Consider the following 16,006-nt stretch of genomic DNA (forward strand, 5'->3'; position numbering starts at 1 on the left):
GGAAGTTACTTTTATAGACTCCTCATCGCGGTGCGTAAAATGAGAGTGGCGCGTAAAGGTCTGGGCGCCCCGGTTTGGAGAACGTGGTAGATGATTATCCAACATTTTAAAACTGAAAAGTTGCAAAGCGGAAAAACTCCCTCGGAACAAGTGACAGAGGTGAAAAGTCGATAGTTGTAACGGATGCGGTTGGTCTGCGCTCCTGCCTCTTTGATCTTGTTTGAGCCATGGCTTACTCTCAGCTGGGATACTCCTACTCCACCACACCGCAGGTACAATATATTTCAAGCATGTTTGCTGTCATTTAAGTAACAACTTAACACTTGAACAATATAGTTTATAGACTTATACTTTCTAACAACTCAATCGCCTCTATTTCTTAACAAATGCCAACTCTACTTTTACAGTCGCTTCTTTTTCCGTGCGTTCTCACTAGGTCCTACAAAGCAAACTTTACAGAGGCTATTTTGATGGAAACTATAATTTTGAACTTCTTGTGTGGTCAAAAAATACTGTATAAAATATTGCATTTGCCCTTAAGGAAATTTTCATTCAACGTTGCATTTTTCTTGCCAAAGTTTCTGATGACCTCCAGCTCTCTGGCCGGTTGTCTGGAGCCGGGAACGCCTCCATCTCACCCCGTGCTGCGCTCCCCGGCCCACCAGCTCACCCCTGGCACCGGCATCGGCGTCTACAGCGGCCCTTATCCAAAGAGCCAAGGTTACTACAGCACTTGCAGCAGCGATGCCACCGCTCTCTACTCCAGAGTAAGTTTTACTTTTCATCTAGTTCACAAACACGATCATTTGCAACATTAGGACACTTATTAAAACATATTGCGCACAAGTACCGAGAATAGTCTGAGAAAAGAAGCAGGGACCATGTCATATTTGAAGACTCCTTTAAAAAAAAAAAAAAGATGCATGGAAATATGTTCAGATGTCATGAGAAAAAAAAGTAAATGAACTAATTTCAGGCAAAAGCAGCAGAGAGCTTTCCTGTAAAATGTGTTGAAATATTTGAAGGATTCTGATTAAACAAATATGTGTATACTCATTTATTTTCTATTCTTCCAGGGGCCACTTGATCCCAAAGATGGAGCTGCATCTGTGCATGTTGGGACATCTCAGACTCCTGCCTACTATCCTTATGAATATCCATTTGGTCAATATCCTTATGACAGATATGGGTAAGCCAATATACACTTTTTTATTTGTATTGCCCTCATCTAAAAATTTTTTTAAAATCTTTATATCAGATTCTCTACTGGGGACGGGATGAAAAGTATTTCTCACATTTTATTACAGTGACATCATATTCTTCAATATCTTGGCATCATTATATAAGTGTTAAACTAATATCCTCACTGGGATTTTGTGTCTCTAATTGGCACAGGTTTTACAGCAGTGGTTTTACTATTCTTTATGATATGGCTTCTCTCGTTAATATATTATTTTATAGCCTGTACTTAGTAACAAATGAGGGAAGTTTTTTTTTTTCACGCTAAACTGTTCTCACTTACTGACGGGGAATAAAATATTATACTGAATGTCACAATTTTGTTCAGGTATTCCTGCTCTGACGGTGCTTCACGCCGTAAAAATGCCACCCGAGAAACCACCAGCACCCTGAAAGCCTGGCTGCAGGAGCACCAGAAGAACCCCTACCCCACTAAGGGGGAGAAGATAATGCTGGCCATCATCACCAGGATGACTCTCACACAGGTGAGTTATCATGAATAACATTGGATTTAAGTTCAGCTGCTCAATAATAAGCGTGAGCTCTCCTTTTTCTTTTCTCCCTCTTCTCATTATTTTTGTTTTTGTTTACTTCACATCTCCTTAATTTTTCCTTCTTCTGTCTCCTTGTTTCTTTCTGCCGTTCAATGCTTCATAACTTCCTCCCACTCTCCCTGTGATTGTATTAAATCTTATTTGATGATCTCCATCTCCTCCCTCTCTCTCTCAGGTGTCTACGTGGTTCGCCAATGCACGCAGGAGGCTGAAGAAGGAGAACAAGGTGACGTGGTCACCGCGGGCTTGTAAAAGCTCTGATGATCGAGGCTGTGACGATGACAGTGACGAAGCCGAGAAGCCACTAAAAAGTGACAAAGACCTTCCTGGTGAGTAGGAAATAAATCCATCTACGTGCATTTTTCTTTTTTCATGGTTTCATGTTTGATCAGCATGCACAGACTTAATGTCATCTACATTACAGATCAACAGTGTGCAGATCTGCAGAGCGATCTTGAGGACTTCGACCTGCTGGAGTCTGATGCCTCCGACTGTGAACCGAAGCCACAGTACTTACCTGAGGACAATGAAGCGAACACAAACACAGATCTCCCTCATGGGCACCTCACACACAACGCAGACCAACTGCATGGAAAAGAGAGATTGTCCCCGGACTGTCCAAAGCTCACACCAGTCCAGCATCAAAACACCTCCTTCTATCCTGACCCAGACCTTCGACACACAAACAACAAGCCCAAAATCTGGTCCATCGCACACACTGCTGTGTCTTTGGATGGCAGCTTGCAGCCAGAGTACCCTCCCTGTATGTTATCTTCCACCGGGTCCTCCTCTCCTGTGTATCCATCAAGTATGGGGCTCACCAAAGAGGACAGGCAACAGGAGTCACCAGTCGCCACGCTCAGAGAGTGGGTGGACGGAGTTTTCCACGGTCCCCCTTTCCAGCAGCCCAAACCGACTGAGCTGTGGAAAGGCTTGAATGATGACATGATAGACAGCAGAATACCTGGACAATCCTTTGAACTTGTTAGATCTACATCATCTTTGTAGTCCAACCAACACATCGTCAATGGAATTACAAAGATTGCTGGACTTGAAACAGAAAGTGTTTATTTTGTCGTTGTGACCAGGTGATCGTTCGCTAAGCTCCACCCCAAGCATCGCTATTCATACACCCGTCAGTCTGTCTAATCCTGCACAGCAAGTATACAGTTGACAGTTACAGGCTGATTCTGAACTTTCAGTCATTTTTGAAACAACTGGTTGTAAAGCAGAGGTAGCAAAAAGCAGGCTTCTCATTCATCTGTAGCTCCAATTACGTAACTCCGAAACAAAAATCTTGTAAAAGATAAATATGCACTTGATGACCACATGTGCTAGCCTATATCAATGGGGCAGACTGAGGCTACAAATCAAATCAGCACCCTCAATAGCTGATAATCATCTTTTTCAGTGAGAACAAACCAATACATTTTGCAAACGCTATCTCAGGTGATGTTTGTTATGGTTGCTGAAGTATAAACTAAATCTAAATACAATAAAGATCAGGGTAGCAGAGCAAACATTAGCATAAACTCAAATTACATCCTTGACTTTCTTACCCTCATTGGAAAATGTCATGAATTGTTGTTGTTGTTTTTTTCATTGTAACACCAGGGGGTTAATGTCATGGATGCTAGTTACTGATGTGTCTCTCAGCTTTGGACTTAAACCTCAGTTAGCATGATAGTAGCCAAATTTGGTTAGCTAGGTCTGCTAGCAACTGCATTTTATGTTGAATCCATTCCTTACTTACACTTTTGTTCATGTTAATTTTTTTTCAAAAGGTTTTTTTGCCTATAAAAATGGCAACTTCCTTTGAATGTGTCAAACGGCTAGTATTGTTCTTGTGCACACTGCTTCGACATGTAGAGAAATCCACAAGCTGAAAGAGCTGTCGTGCCAAGTTTTTTTTTGTAAGTATATTTTTTGGGCTTTTAATGCCTTTAATTGATAGCACAGTGGAGAGAGAGACAGGAAATGGGGAGGCAGAGAGCGGGAATGACATGCAGGAAAGGGCTGCCCGATGCAGGATTCGAACCGGGGCCGCCTGCAGTGAGGACTATAGCCTCAACATGGGGCGGCAGCTCGACCAAGTGAGCTAAATGCCGCCCCGTGACGTGCCAAGTTAAGGTTGCTATGCTACGATTGGGAAACTGTTGGTTGGTGATGGGGTTTAGCGAACGATCAATTAGCAATCTATGATGAATTGGACATTTTCATAGGCTGTCACTCTGTTACGGCTTCAGACTCTTATGGGCCCCGTCATTGGTCAAATGTGAGCAAACTAATGTCACCACACACTTCCCCACAGTGAGGTTGTGCGGTTCACAAACACACAAAAAAATACAATATTGTACACTTGCACTATAGCCTGCACATGCACTGAGTCACAAAAAATAAAAGGTGTATTCTGTAGCATGGCAAAGTTTTCTGAGTGTGCCCTTACATTAACCATCCACTGTGCTGGAACCACGAGTGTTATCTGTTTCTTGGTGTAAATCATCTTCAGGAATAGTGGAATATAGCCTACCTTTGAAGTCTGGATATGTGCGTGCGTGTGTGTGTGTGTGAGAGAGAGAGAGATGGATAGGGAGAGAGAGAGTGAGTGTTTGTGTGCATACGTGTTTTGAGGGAGTGAAAGGGGGGAAGTGGGTGGTATTCAGCCGTGACTAATGGAAACACACAGAGGAGGGTGCTGCTAAATTGTTAAATCGATGCCACTTCCACCTCGGCTCCAGATATAGCTGCAATCAGCGATGCGTCCCTTTTCATTAGGCGGCTTTTGACTTTGTCAACCTGAGACTGCAAGAAAATCCACTGCGTGAAAAATGCCTCATAAAACCTCTTAAGTAATTTTAAGAAAGTGTCTCATCTGCATCCACTTCTGTGATTTTTCCACACACGAAACAATAACACACATCATAACACAAATAAACTGAAAAAATAAGGATGGCATCATGAAGCCTCATTGTTTTATAAGGAAAAATACATTTTGAAAAAGAGAATTTTATTAAGTAACACTCGACAAAACATCTAAAGCAGCACGATCTAAAACAAAGCACAACAGGAAACAATGAAAAGTTTTTTTTTTCACCTCCCGTCTTTCTCTTCCTGCTGTTTTCGATTTAGGAACAGTGATAAAGTATTTATCAGAACAGAGGAGGGATCTGCCTGGGCTTTGTATGGAATTAACCATTTCAGATTAAATAATTCAGGATGAATTCAACCGAGAATTTCATTCTGTTTCTGCCTCATAAATAAGTAAGATTTAAGATGATAAATAATGACATCTGACTTCTTATTTCTGAAAAGTTTTCTTTCTCATTGAGGCAGGCTGCAGATATATATTTTTTATATTTTTACTCATTTTTCACTTCTTCTTTTTTTCTGTCTAGATTTAATGGTCCAGAATTGATACAATTTTGTTTCCTTTTTGAAAATCTTGAGGTGGTGAGGATGTTGTGGTGTTGTGAGAATGGCAGCCAGATAAGAGTTGGTTAAGTGCTGAATGGGGTTAAGACATGTGGGCTTATACTTGTTCTCACTCTTAGCTGTCTGAGACATAACTTGTCTCTTGGGGTGTTGGGAAAACTGCAACAGCACATACACTCCAATTTAGTGTTCAACATTAGTCCATTTTAACTTTATATTTGTAAAAAAAAAAAGAAAGAAAAAAAAGTCCATGTTGATTTTGTTTTCAGTGTGTATTAAATTTTTTCTTAAGTCGGTTCTATCAAAAATAATGATATTTTTGTCAAAGGAAACCCACAAACCTGATAACATGTATCGCACAATCATTAATTTTCAATAATCAAAAAAAAAAAAAGTTCAGATTTACATATTTGACTGACAGCAGGCTTGACTTTAACCCAACAACACGGGGACATTAGAGACAAGTTATAAACATAAATACACACACACCTTTAAAGATGATGTGGCTAACTTGTCAGGTAACAGCTGCAGATTTACACTGCCACGAGACAGACAGACACACAACCTTAGCGTTGCCATGTTTCTGTCCACCTGAATCCAGTTTTTTTGCTCTGTTTTGATTTCAACTCCTGAAAAAAGTATTTAACTCAATATCTGACTAAACACTCCATTATGATCAGTTAGTGGTGGCTATATTCACTGTCTGTCTGCTGCTACAGCTGCAATAACTATCAGAGCTGTAAGATTGAACAGTACAGTCTAAAGCCGCCGACCAGAAACCGAAATCAAAGAGCTGAAAGATGCTGTGACGGTCCGATGACAATTCACTGTAGGATTCATCAACATGAGGGAAACCTGTCACATTACACATTGTAATTTGATTCATTGCTGCCATTAAAATATTGATTACAGCTGCTTTAAGAGAACCCTGAACTTTGTGGATCTTTCCGCACAGACTAACATCTGTTAAAAGTCCAAGTTTAGTCAACTTAAATTTCAAAAACCGACTAATAATTAAGTATCACAGCAAGGTTTTCCAATGGCTCATCTCAAAAAGGTGTTTAAAGTATGGACTTAAAACCAGTTTTAACAGGTGAGTTTTTTCTTTTTATTGTGATTTCTCCCTCTGAGATTTACCTTCAATCATCTCTCTCACTTCCCTTTCTCACACTCTCAATCTGCTCCACTGGCTTCTCACACCTCTCTCCCTTTAGTCCGGCAGCCATCACTCCTCTTCCCTTCTTGTCTCTATCCCACATCCCTCTCTCACTCCCCATCCTCCAATCCCAACCCCCGCCCCCCCCCTCCTCTCCCTTTCCCTCCACTTGTCTCACCTCACCTCTGTCTGCTCTCGATATGCAAGCGAGCCACTCAACAGCCAGTCTGACACGAAGGCCTGCTCCCTGGGCCATATAATGTGATTAAGCCGCAGTGTGTTGCTGTACAGGTCGGGGAATGTTAGACCCACTGTTTACTTGTCTGGCTCACACCACCAGGGGTTCTTTGGCCACATGAATTGACACACAGGATTATTTTATTTTTTTTACCTATAAATGTTTAGCTGAAATGAATTGTTGATATCATTAATTCAATTCTGCGTGACGCTTTTTCTGCAATCACTTCCACTTTAAAAAAAATATTCAGCTGGAATGTCTACACAGGAAGTACTGACAACTTCAAAATGTTCCCCTCTACACCTTCCGTCTGACACCTATTTCCTTTCAACACTGTCTGTGACTCTGTCGCATACTCAAACACACAGCCACACACACACACTGGCATACTTATACACACAGCTCCAAGTCTCTTGCGTCTTGTCACACACACTTTGGTTTTCCGGGGCTATCAAAGTGCTGAGTGCAAACTCTCTCCTCCAAAAACTGTCACATGTCGCCAGAGGTGTCTCGCTCCCCGTGGTAACCCTCTGAGCTCCTGGCACAAGAACAAGTCATTATTTCCATGGTAAAGGTCAAAAGCTCTGTCACCTGATTCAAAAGTGGAGCAGAGTGGAGTCACCCCAAGACAATGACCAAAGGTCAGTTTTCTATTTTGCCTCTAATACAGTAAGTATGGATTTGAGGAGGACAGGCTGCTCCCAGATCTGCCTGTGAGCCCCTTTTGGTCACAGTGGCTCCTGCGCAGGGAGGTTCAGATAATTGGCTGCAGGGAGCTCCATAATGAGCCTCGGGGTCTGTACTGTGACACATCTTAAAGGAGAAATATTTTAATAGGGCAATTACGGCGATGAGGCGGATGTTTTGTGTAGACTGAGTGATTGTTGTGGAGCGGCGCTGTGTTAAGGAATTCAATGGCATTTAACTCCATTATCTATTGTGCGGCTCGACGGTGGGGAGGTTTCCAATATGATTACAGTCTCATTTGGGCTTATTTTTGTCTGGATGGTCTGACCCAACAGTGCAGGTCACATTATACTGAGGAGACGTATTTGCAATTATTATTTAATATTATGCAGAAGGAAGTGGCTAACTGGATGTAGCCATAGTCTCCTCCGGTGATTTGACAGTTTAAGGTTGAACCTGTGAAGTGTGAGTCCATCTGCAAATTGGTTCAGTCCACCTTTATAATCTCAAACACCTTTGTCATATACGATATTAAGGAATACCGTATTATGCCGGGTGTTGCGTTTAAGAGCAGTGAATAATTAAAGAGTGCAGTTAAATCCAGCACAAAAACACTGTGCTGTTTAATTCAGCACAATTCATATGCTCAGTTTCATCTGAAGATTTTTGCCCCTGGCAATGCCTCCAACTCAATCAACCACCACCTCTGAACCACTCAGACTTACCAACCGCAAGACCAACCAGTCAGCTCCCTGACACTGACCCGGCTCGCCTGCCTCATTTTAACAATGCACCTCTCTCCCCTTCAATCATCCAAAGTGGGCTGACTATAGATGAGGTTAAATACAGCATAAGCCTCACTTCCAGGAGTCACCAGGGCCAATTATATGAGCCTGACTACTCTTCCCAACCTGAGCTCCATGGTGTGGAAAATGCAGTTCCACTGGCTGCATCACTGGGGACAGAACAGGCTAGTGCTGTCTGGAGCCGGAGCCAAGCGCAGGCCAATTTGGCATGCAGAGGTCTATGGAGAATAAGCCTGATGAAATATATATATGATCTTCTTCAAACATGTATTGTTCCGCGCTGCTGTGTCTTATCAGGCCGACTCCCTCCTGATGTCTTCTCGGCTTGGCAGAGCGAGACTCTACAGCGCAGACTGTGTGTGTGTGGTGGTTGTGAAGGGAGGGGGGAGTGGGGGGGTGATGCGCAAGGAATGCTAAGGTTCTCTCCTTATAGTAAACAACCAAGACAAGACTTATCTCGCCTACTTATTGATGAGAGCATCGCAATAACAAGCAATCAGTTATTCGGGCAGGGACGATATAAATCCATGCACACAATGCAGCAGATGTGCACTGTGACGTTGATCCGGACGCTTTTTAAAGGTTCAAACCAGTTTCAAGTTTTTTTACTACAAACAGACCCTTTAGTGTGAGGTTTAAAACAACCACCTTTGTTCTGTTCAACGGGAAACAAAGTCTGGAACTTGGCTTTCATGTCTGTAACAAGGAGCCTTTCACTCTTTCTTTGTACCGACATAACACATCTGTTGGACACTGCTGACCTCTGGCTGTCACCGCGGAAACTGCAACCCAGCAGTCGACAGAGCAGCAGCTCCGTGACTGCAGAAATTCTCATCTTCGCAATTTTTCCACAAATAAAGCTTTTTCTTTTTTACAAAAACTTTTTTTTTTTCATTATGGAGCATGTTGCATGTTATTGTGAATGATAATATTGCAAGTCTCTTATTTCAGGGCTTTCAACAAACAGTTATTAAGAAGCGTGCACTCAGACTGACAGATAAGACATAATTTATTAACCAATATGGCAATTTATACAGAGAAGCAAAGACAGAGGAAACGTTTCAGTGATGATGCTTCTGCTTGAACTGCAGTCCACAGTAGCCACATGTGCCCACTTTTGTGTCTTTATCCTGGAATAAAAAACAAAAAAGCAGAATCAGCATACCGTATACAGTTCTGGACCCAAAGTCACATACATGCATTTCCCAGAGGATATCACGTCAGTCATGATAATCCATATTTAAAACATTTCTACGTTCATTTCAAAACCTCATATTATTTCATCCATTCACTCTCTGCAGTGGCAAAGTATGAAAATACAAATTGTTGAACAATGGGGTTCCCATTATCAATCTTGTTGTTGTTTCATCTGCCAAATGACCAAATCCTATATATAGCAAATAATTAAATGTACAACTTGGTTCATATGTGATTTCAAGCCACACACACACACACACACACACACACACACACACACACACACACACACACACACACACACACACACACACACACACACACACACACACACACACACACACACACACACGTTAACTAAACACAATAGGGGAGGTGATTAGTCAAACGATCATGTTGCAACTTCTTGCGCAGAACAAATACCCCACAATATGAAAATGCAAGTCTCCCTAAGTTGAACCCATAATGATATGACTAGCTGAATGTATGTCTAGTGGACACATCACTAAAACTTAAATTCAAAGGCCCAACTCACAACTCTCTGTGTCACGGTACTGCTTTTAAAAATCCTGACCAGAAGTTGTGATTCATACCTTTCCGCTGCTTTGATGCGTCTTTGTGATGTTTGTCCACTCGTCGCTATTCTTCACTCACAATGCTGTCTGTCTTCTGATTCGGACTTCTTGTTCAGTATATTTGGAGCATTGGTTTGGAGTTGGACGGCACCATTACTTATTTAGGTGGTGGTGCTTCATCACAACTTTAATTCCAAACTCCATTTACTGTTAAACAGCTACACCCGGCTTGTATCGCCATGTGTTTCTCTGGCTACAAGCAGGTTTCTTGTCCTGCGGATGGACTGCAGGACAAGGGTGTCCAAGCTAAATGCAGCACTCTTTGATGACAGGATATGTACAAGTAGGATGGTCCGTGGTGTAAGAATATCAGCTCACCCACTCCCAACACACACTATAGTGTAGTTAAATTGAACAATGCATTCATTGCTCATTCTCACTACACTACGGCATAGTGCCAGGTTGCCTGCTGGCCCCATCACTAAGATGAAGTGTATGGTCTGAAATTGTTAATGTGGACTGACAGACCAATTTTAATTATAGACTTGATGATAGATGTTAGTGTGTGCAGCCTCTTACCAGGTTGATGTAGACTTTGGGGTGGCCCAGAGCTCCTCCACCTCCATCACAGGACACAATTCTGGCTTCGATGTCAGTCACTGGCTCCTCAGCCACCAAGTTGATGGCGAAGTTCTTATTCACCTTGGCACAAACAATATGATTTGTCATCACCAGCTTAGTCAAACGGGAGTGAGCAGCACAACAGCAGATACAGTGAGACTGTTGTGATGCATTAGTGGTGTTGTGATGAAGCCTAGTGCTGCCTATCCTTTGTGTTGGTCAACATCAACTTTCCATCCAGATGTACTGTTAAACAGTTCCATTGAAATTAGCTGTTATTCCTATGTGATTATTGTGTGTCTTGTTTGGTTGATACTTCATACCTCTTTCTGTCTGCCAACAAATCTGGTTCTCCTGGGATCCTTCTCGTCATACACCTGCACAAAGAAAGAAGGAAAAACACAAACACTTTCGCCATGAACTGGAACAGAAGGCTACAGGAGTGCATGAACCTATTTTGCTACTGACTTCGGGGACCTTCTCGGTCATTGGTCGTCTAGCTGAGACACAGAGTTAATACATTAGCCGTCCTTTCAAACAAAAATATATGTTGGATATCAGTGGTGCTGTAATCAATTTCAGACATTGAAATGCTAAATAAAAACACAGGGATGTCCGATAATGGGATTACTAGCTGGACCGCTACAGGCTAACCTTAGCTACAGCTATGGCTATAACACCGGACAACTACGCAGCACCGGGCAATGAGAAGTGGAGACCAGCGCCTCGGAGCTCACCTGGCCGGTGTGAGTGATGGCCTCCCCGGTGTTGGAGACCTCCACGCTGTAGCGGTGAGCAGGTACAGCGGACAGCCTCAAAGGTGAGGCAAGCACCTTAGCATTTTTACTGAAGGACAGAAGTCTTCCCACTGCGGCCGCCATGTTTACAACAGCCTGTACTTCCCAGGATGCTTTGCAGAGACACTTGAGTTATAAAACGTGAATCCCGAGATTTGCCTGCCAGGTTTAAAGTACTTACATGCTGTGTACTTCAGTTGCAACAGCCGTGCGCGTAAGTCTTTGAATTCAGTTATTTATTATAAAATATGACGGTTAAAACCCCGGCCGTGTTGGAGTTAGAGCGCATTGGTTGTGAGAGAGAGACGAGATTTGGGGAAAATCAGAGAAGGGGACTGTCTGCAGACTAAACTCAGGGCACAGTACCCATTACTGAGGTAAACCGGAAGCAGTTGCAGCCTCACTTCAGTCAGGCGCAGCACCGCTGTCGCGTTGAGGTGATAAAAAGCAACATTCAGGGGCAGAAGCCCTGATTTAAAACCTTCAACGGATCTCTGACAGGTTTGTTTACATTTTCTTGAGTTTGTGGTACGACTGAATCACGTTAAAGACCAGTGTGTTGGTCGTTGGTCTGGTTGTGGTGTTAGCAGGTCAACTCTGACACGCTCGTCTCCTTGGCGTGTTGCATAGCTCTCCTGGAGCTGCAGTATTTGACTCTACCGAGATACCTTGTATTACTAACGGTACTTATTAACGGTGTACGGTAGGCTTCATGTACCGTTGTAATAGGTTATAGGGATATGATTTACTGTATTTAGTAATGACTCAGTGTAGCTCAGGGGCATTGGCTCTATTGACGCCAAGGATATTGTTGCATGTATGTTGATTTGGGTGCAAAAGATGCTAGTAGAAAAAAGAAGCAAAAAAGCATACAACCAAAGATGAACCAAAAAACTTGTTTGACCAAATGTTAATAGATGTTCAGTTTATCGTGATTTATGACAGGAAATCATCTCATCTAATCATCTGAACATAGTTCATTTTTTGGATTTTAATAAATTATTTGTGTGACAGCCTAAAAATATGGTCTTATGTCATACTACCTGCACATGTACCTTTTGCAACACCAACTGCATAGGAATCAAGCCTCTATTCTTTCTGTCTGCAGCCTCTGACAACATGGCCCCCCTCCTGTTAAAGCACCTGGCTGCCTCCTTGACTCGCCAAGTGGCCCAGATGAGCCGGCTACACCTGACCTTCTCCTCACCGGCAGCTAGTGCTTACAGATGTCTATACACGCTGACCTCAGCTCCCCGCACACTGCTCCTGTCATCGACCAGAGTCAGACCTATCCAGCCCGCCTCACCCGGCTCCTCTGCTCAGTGTGGACCATCTCTGTTGGGACAGTGTCAACATCTTCCCTGCACCCAGCCCTCTGCAGGGATGAAAACCAAGAGCGCCCTGAAGAGGCGCTGCAAAGACTGTTTCTTTGTGCGGCGGAGGGGACGTTTGTTTGTCTACTGCAAGACAAATCCAAGACACAAGCAGAGGCAGGGCTAAAATGTTTGTTGAGGATTGAGAAAATAGCTTTGAGATAGTGAATATTTACAAGAACTGTGCTACAATAATAAATTGTTTGACTAAAGAACTTTCATAGCCCTTTTCACTCCTTCTGTTTTCCCATGGACAAAAATGCAGAAATTTATCACAGTGAAGAAACTAAACTCTGATTATATGATATTAAACTACCAAAATTAGAATAATAGTTTTCCCTTAGTAAGAAAACAATGCTAATTTATAAATGTGCTGAAAATGATCTTTTCGACTTGTAAAGGGAGTTTTTTTTATATGTACATCAACACATTAAAGGGATAGTTCAACATTTTGGCAAATTGGCCCATTGCCATAATCGCTATAGTCATAGCAGTAGGTTCGTTACCTTTATTTGTCGGTGTAAGCTATTTTTAGAACGGAGGAGCGGAGCGGCAGGCTGTTCAGAGCTACACTATGGAGGCTAATGGAATTTCTTGGTTTCCCTCATCAAACTCATCAAATACAAAATCCCAAAACTCCAAAACGCTTTCGTGGACAAGTTGTGACCTGCACAATCACCACGCTATGAGATAATAATGGAACGTTACGAAACGGAGCCGTTTTCGAGGTAAATACAGAGTCTGCTTGCTGAAAAACTGTCCCTGAACGCAACGCGCATCAGCGGTTTTGCATGAATTTACCTCTAAAACAACTCTGTCTTGTAACGTTCCATTATTATCTCATAGCGTGGTGATTGTGCAGCTCACAACTTGTCCACAAAAGCGTTTTGGGATTTTGTATTTGATGAGTTTGATGAGGGAAACCAAGAAATTCCATTAGCCTCCATAGTGTAGCTCTGAACAGCCTGCCGCTCCGCTCCTCCGTTCTAAAAAAAGCTTACACCGACAAATAAAGGTAACGAACCTACTGCTATGACTATAGGGATTATGGCAATGGGCCAATTTGCCAAAATGTTGAACTATCCCTTTAACCCTTTGATGCACAACATATGCACACCCCCTCTAATGCGCAACATGGGTCTAAAATGACCCGCATTCATTTTCCATGTGAATTCATGCTGGGTGAGTGTTTCTTTGTGGTATCTTTTAAAATCAATATATTTTATGATTGAATCCTCCAAGTATCATTTGAATATCTTGTTTTTAATTAGTACAGGGTGTTATTTCCATTTTTACTTTCTTATTTTATGAACAAATAGACAAAAAGTCTCAGAGAGTGGACCATTTAGCTAGCTAGCAGTTGACATTTCTACATTCTACTGTATTTAACTACAGTAGAACATGTCACCAGCTAGCTAGCTAGGTAGCTGTTGACATGTTCTAGCTGGTGTCTACAATAGAATATTATTCTATTGTTGTCACCAGCTAGAACAAGTCATCATGTTAACAGTTAGCTAACTTGCTAATATTAAGGTATTTCCCTTTATGACAAGTAATGTAGCTACTTATTCAAGGTAACTAAAACCTTATCAATTATGCACAGTTATCTTTAATGAGTCATCAAATGTTTCTTTAGGTAAATTGGAATAATTGTAAAACAAGTAAATATGATTATATGTGCTTAAAAAAGAATATTTACTGAAGAAAATGATAAATACTGTGCAGTGATTTCAAAGATATAACATTGAAATAGCCTACTCAGATAGAATAAACTATGGCTAGCTGTTGACCACAGTAGAATATGTCAACAGAGCTATTAATGGGGAAAAAGGACAAGTAATGACTAGTCATTATTGTAATCAAGGAAACAATGGTCTGTTGTTGGTATAGATAGTGAGGGAATGCTAAAATTAAAGTATTCTTGCTATACTTGTTTTTTCAACTGGTCCACTCACTGAGACATTTTTGTTCATTTTTGTTCACAAGTAAGAAATGAAAAATGGAAATAATGACCCCACTAATAAAAAACAATATATTAAATAATACTTGGAACATTCAATCATAAAATAGATAGATTTCCAAAGTTACAGCAAAGAAACTATCACTCAGCATGAAATCACATTGGAAATGAATGTGGGTCATTTTAGACCCATGTTGCGCATTAGAGGGGTAGTGATACAAAATGTGTTTTTATTAAAAAAGTGAAAAAGTAAAAAATAAAATAAGGATGTATTATGATCAAAAACAAGTTAATTGAGGAATACCTGGAATTCTATATGATGAAATACATTTTTCGCAAAGATATAGCACAAAAAAACTCACTCGGGTCACTTTAGACCCATGTTGTGCATCAAAGGGTTAAGAAGGCATCCATTTATAGACGAAAACAAACTAGGTCCCCAGTTACCTTAATGCTATTAGAGCAGTCATTGTATGTAACTCAGCCACTGAATAAAAGCAGTTAAAGATCAAATATCATAAACATTAGCCTGTGCATGTCAGAGTCAGTTCCAGCATGTGTCCACACGAGGGAGCTAAAGTGTTTGCTACATGATCACAGGCTTCAGCTGGCTATGAAATGCATTTTCGTCACTTGAGTGGCCTTTTCGTTGTCACCCTCTGGATTCATACATATCAGTATCTGTCTTCTCAAAAAGCAGAGTGGATGTGGTTGTGAAAGTTGTCTCTTTTCAGAGAATCTGAAAAGTCTATGGTTGCCACTTTTATCAATGCATTACACTGAGCTACAGAGAAGTCATGAGCTGCATGCAAAGTGAGCAATCATATAAACCTGTCTGGTTTGAAAGGTGTTTGGCAACAAATAATGAGCCTGCAAGTGCCACCTTCTTTTAATTGTTTTAGTTAATATTTACTGATGGAGGTACAAGGAACAGCAAAACGTGCACTGCGCACACATTAATTTCCAGAATGGCAAAGTTCTCACATTTACTATCATTTCAATGTTTCCCATGGCAGAAGCCTCCTGTGCTGCTCCAAATATTTTATTCTACATGCAACGTCCCATTACAAACCCCATGAGCCTGTGAACTGCTGTAATGAGGTGCATCAGTGGGTCGATTATCCACTTGAAAGTAATAGTGAGCAACTTGGTGTCTAAAGAGTTTTGCAATCACAAAATGAACGCATGCATTTTCTGGTGTGTAGTTGATAAACCAGTCGGCCTCAGTGTCTAATGTAAATTAGCTGTGGTTTTTAGATACATCAAAGTCAAGTGGCAGTTACTGCCAGCTTGAAAAAAAAAAAACTCTTGGCAGAAACTAAGGGGTGGATCAAATAGAGGAGGAAATGCAACTTCAAATGCATACTGGAC

At 41.5% G+C, this 16,006-nt stretch overlaps 2 protein-coding genes across 2 annotated transcripts; one reads left to right on the top strand and one right to left on the bottom strand.

The window, feature by feature from the left end:
• Nucleotides 1-227: 227 nt before the first annotated feature.
• Nucleotides 228-2,801, top strand: irx4b (iroquois homeobox 4b; the record flags this gene model as incomplete). The annotated part of the gene is made up of 6 exons (XM_083981802.1): nt 228-272; nt 579-767; nt 1,077-1,189; nt 1,568-1,724; nt 1,969-2,122; nt 2,218-2,801. The coding sequence occupies 6 exons, from the start codon at nt 228-230 to the stop codon at nt 2,799-2,801; spliced, it is 1,242 nt and encodes a 413-aa protein (XP_083837928.1).
• Nucleotides 2,802-9,103: 6,302 nt separating this feature from the next.
• ndufs6 (NADH:ubiquinone oxidoreductase subunit S6) lies at nt 9,104-11,412 on the bottom strand. Its single transcript, XM_083981474.1, has 4 exons — nt 11,243-11,412; nt 10,829-10,882; nt 10,464-10,586; nt 9,104-9,242 (listed from the first exon to the last, which is right to left on the bottom strand). The coding sequence occupies exons 1-4, from the start codon at nt 11,384-11,386 to the stop codon at nt 9,174-9,176; spliced, it is 390 nt and encodes a 129-aa protein (XP_083837600.1). The 5' UTR covers nt 11,387-11,412; the 3' UTR covers nt 9,104-9,173.
• Nucleotides 11,413-16,006: the final 4,594 nt, after the last annotated feature.

This window comes from Trachurus trachurus (genome assembly GCF_905171665.1).
Source record: "Trachurus trachurus genome assembly, chromosome: 11".
In the NCBI taxonomy this organism is placed as follows: domain Eukaryota; kingdom Metazoa; phylum Chordata; class Actinopteri; order Carangiformes; family Carangidae; genus Trachurus; species Trachurus trachurus.

Bases quoted from the DNA above. Each gene is read 5' to 3' on its own strand.
- ndufs6 (XM_083981474.1), bottom strand. From the start codon at position 11,386: ATGGCGGCCGCAGTGGGAAGACTTCTGTCCTTCAGTAAAAATGCTAAG. The intron at 10,883-11,242 runs GTGAGCTCCGAG...TTCTTTGTGCAG, and splicing joins CCATCACTCACACCGGCCAG to GTGTATGACGAGAAGGATCC. The intron at 9,243-10,463 runs GTAAGAGGCTGC...TTTTTATTCCAG, and splicing joins CCAAAGTCTACATCAACCTG to GATAAAGACACAAAAGTGGG.